This window comes from Lutra lutra, chromosome 10 (genome assembly GCF_902655055.1).
Source record: "Lutra lutra chromosome 10, mLutLut1.2, whole genome shotgun sequence".
NCBI classification, from domain to species: Eukaryota; Metazoa; Chordata; class Mammalia; order Carnivora; family Mustelidae; genus Lutra; species Lutra lutra.
In genome coordinates, this window is record NC_062287.1 from 37475977 (window position 1) to 37477496 (window position 1520).

General features: G+C 44.9%; 1 protein-coding gene across 1 annotated transcript; it reads left to right on the top strand.

Annotated features, from left to right (window-relative positions):
- Positions 1–704: 704 nt before the first annotated feature.
- LOC125078878 (cytochrome c oxidase subunit 6A1, mitochondrial-like) lies at positions 705–1235 on the top strand. Its single transcript, XM_047692108.1, has one exon. The coding sequence runs from the start codon at positions 712–714 to the stop codon at positions 1045–1047; it is 336 nt and encodes a 111-aa protein (XP_047548064.1). The 5' UTR covers positions 705–711; the 3' UTR covers positions 1048–1235.
- Positions 1236–1520: the final 285 nt, after the last annotated feature.

The window sequence follows — 1520 nt, forward strand, 5'->3', positions numbered from 1 at the left end:
GACACTTAGGTTGTTTCCATGGCTATTGTTAATAATGCTGCAATAAACACAGGGGTGCATATACTTTGAGTTAGTGTTTTCGTTTTCCCTGGGTAAATATCCAATAGTGGAATTACCGGATCCTATAGTATTTCTATGATTCTTTTCCTCTTATGAGGCATAATGATAGGCTGTTCTTAATTAAAGCCAGATACTTATTTTTTTTTTTAAAGATTTTATTTATTTGATAAAGAGAGCACAAGCAGGGAGAACAGCAGACGACGAGGGAGGTGCAGACTCACCTCTGAGTGGGGAGCCCGATGCAGAATTCAATCCCAGGGCCCTGAGATCATGATCGGAGGAAGGCAGATGCTCAAGTGACTGACCACCCAAGTGCCCCTAAAGCCAGATACTTTAGATTTGATATTTCTAATCCTTATAAAAACCCTACAATTCGGACATTGTTAGGTGTTGTTACAAGTTGATACACTGAAGCTCAGCGAGGTTAAGAACTTGACCAGGTCACACAGCTAGTAAGCAGTGGTTCTGGGTTCAAACCTAGTCCTGCTCCAAACCGCAAGTCTTCAACCCCGGCTAACCATCAGAATCACCCACAGAAATTTAATATATTCAGATGGTCAGGCTGCCCATCAGACTGATTAAATCACTATTTCTGGAGATGGGCCTAGACACTTCTATTCTTTAAAAAAGCTTTTACAGTGCAGCTTGAAAATGGCGGTGGCGGCGGCTTCTCTGTTCCTGCTGTCTGGGCTGCTAGGTCGGTCCGGGGCACAGCTAAGGCGGCCCATGTCAAGTGGCGCCCACGGCGAGGAGGGCTCAGCTCACCTGTGGAAGGCTCTCACCTACTTCGTGGCGCTCCCCGGCGTGGGTGTGAGCATGCTGAATGTCTTCCTGAAGTCGCATCATGGAGAGCATGAGAGACCCAAGTTCGTCGCCTACCCCCATCTCCGCATCAGGTCCAAGCCCTTTCCCTGGGGAGATGGTAATCATACTCTATTCCATAACTCTCAAGTGAATCCACTTCCAACCGGCTATGAAGATGAATAGAACCTGGACCACCACCCAGTGGGGACCCCAGCACTGGTTTGGACCATGGCTCTGCACACGGACCAGAAAAGTCTATGAGACCATAAGCTCACCTTCCTTACTTGTATCAAATGATGATCAGTATACTGATCTCCCATCCCTTTGCTTGTGGCAGAAGGTGGCTTAAATAAATAACTTAGATTGGTCAAAAATAAATAAATAAATAAATAAATAAATAAAAAATAAAAAAGCTTTTACATGTGGAAATTTCTATTGTTTCCAAGGTTGAGCTGCCCTGATTTATACCAACCCCTCCTTATTACAGATTGGGTAACTAAATCTCAGAGCGGGGAGATTATCAGATTCCAAATTCCACAGATCAAAGTGTCTGAAACAGAGCACAAATGAAGATTTTCCTAATTCCATGTTACCCTCTTGACCATTACCGGACCATTCTCCCACTTATCCCTGGCACCACGTGGACAAAGGGGAAG

Bases quoted from the DNA above. Each gene is read 5' to 3' on its own strand.
- LOC125078878 (XM_047692108.1), top strand. From the start codon at position 712: ATGGCGGTGGCGGCGGCTTCTCTGTTCCTGCTGTCTGGGCTGCTAGGT.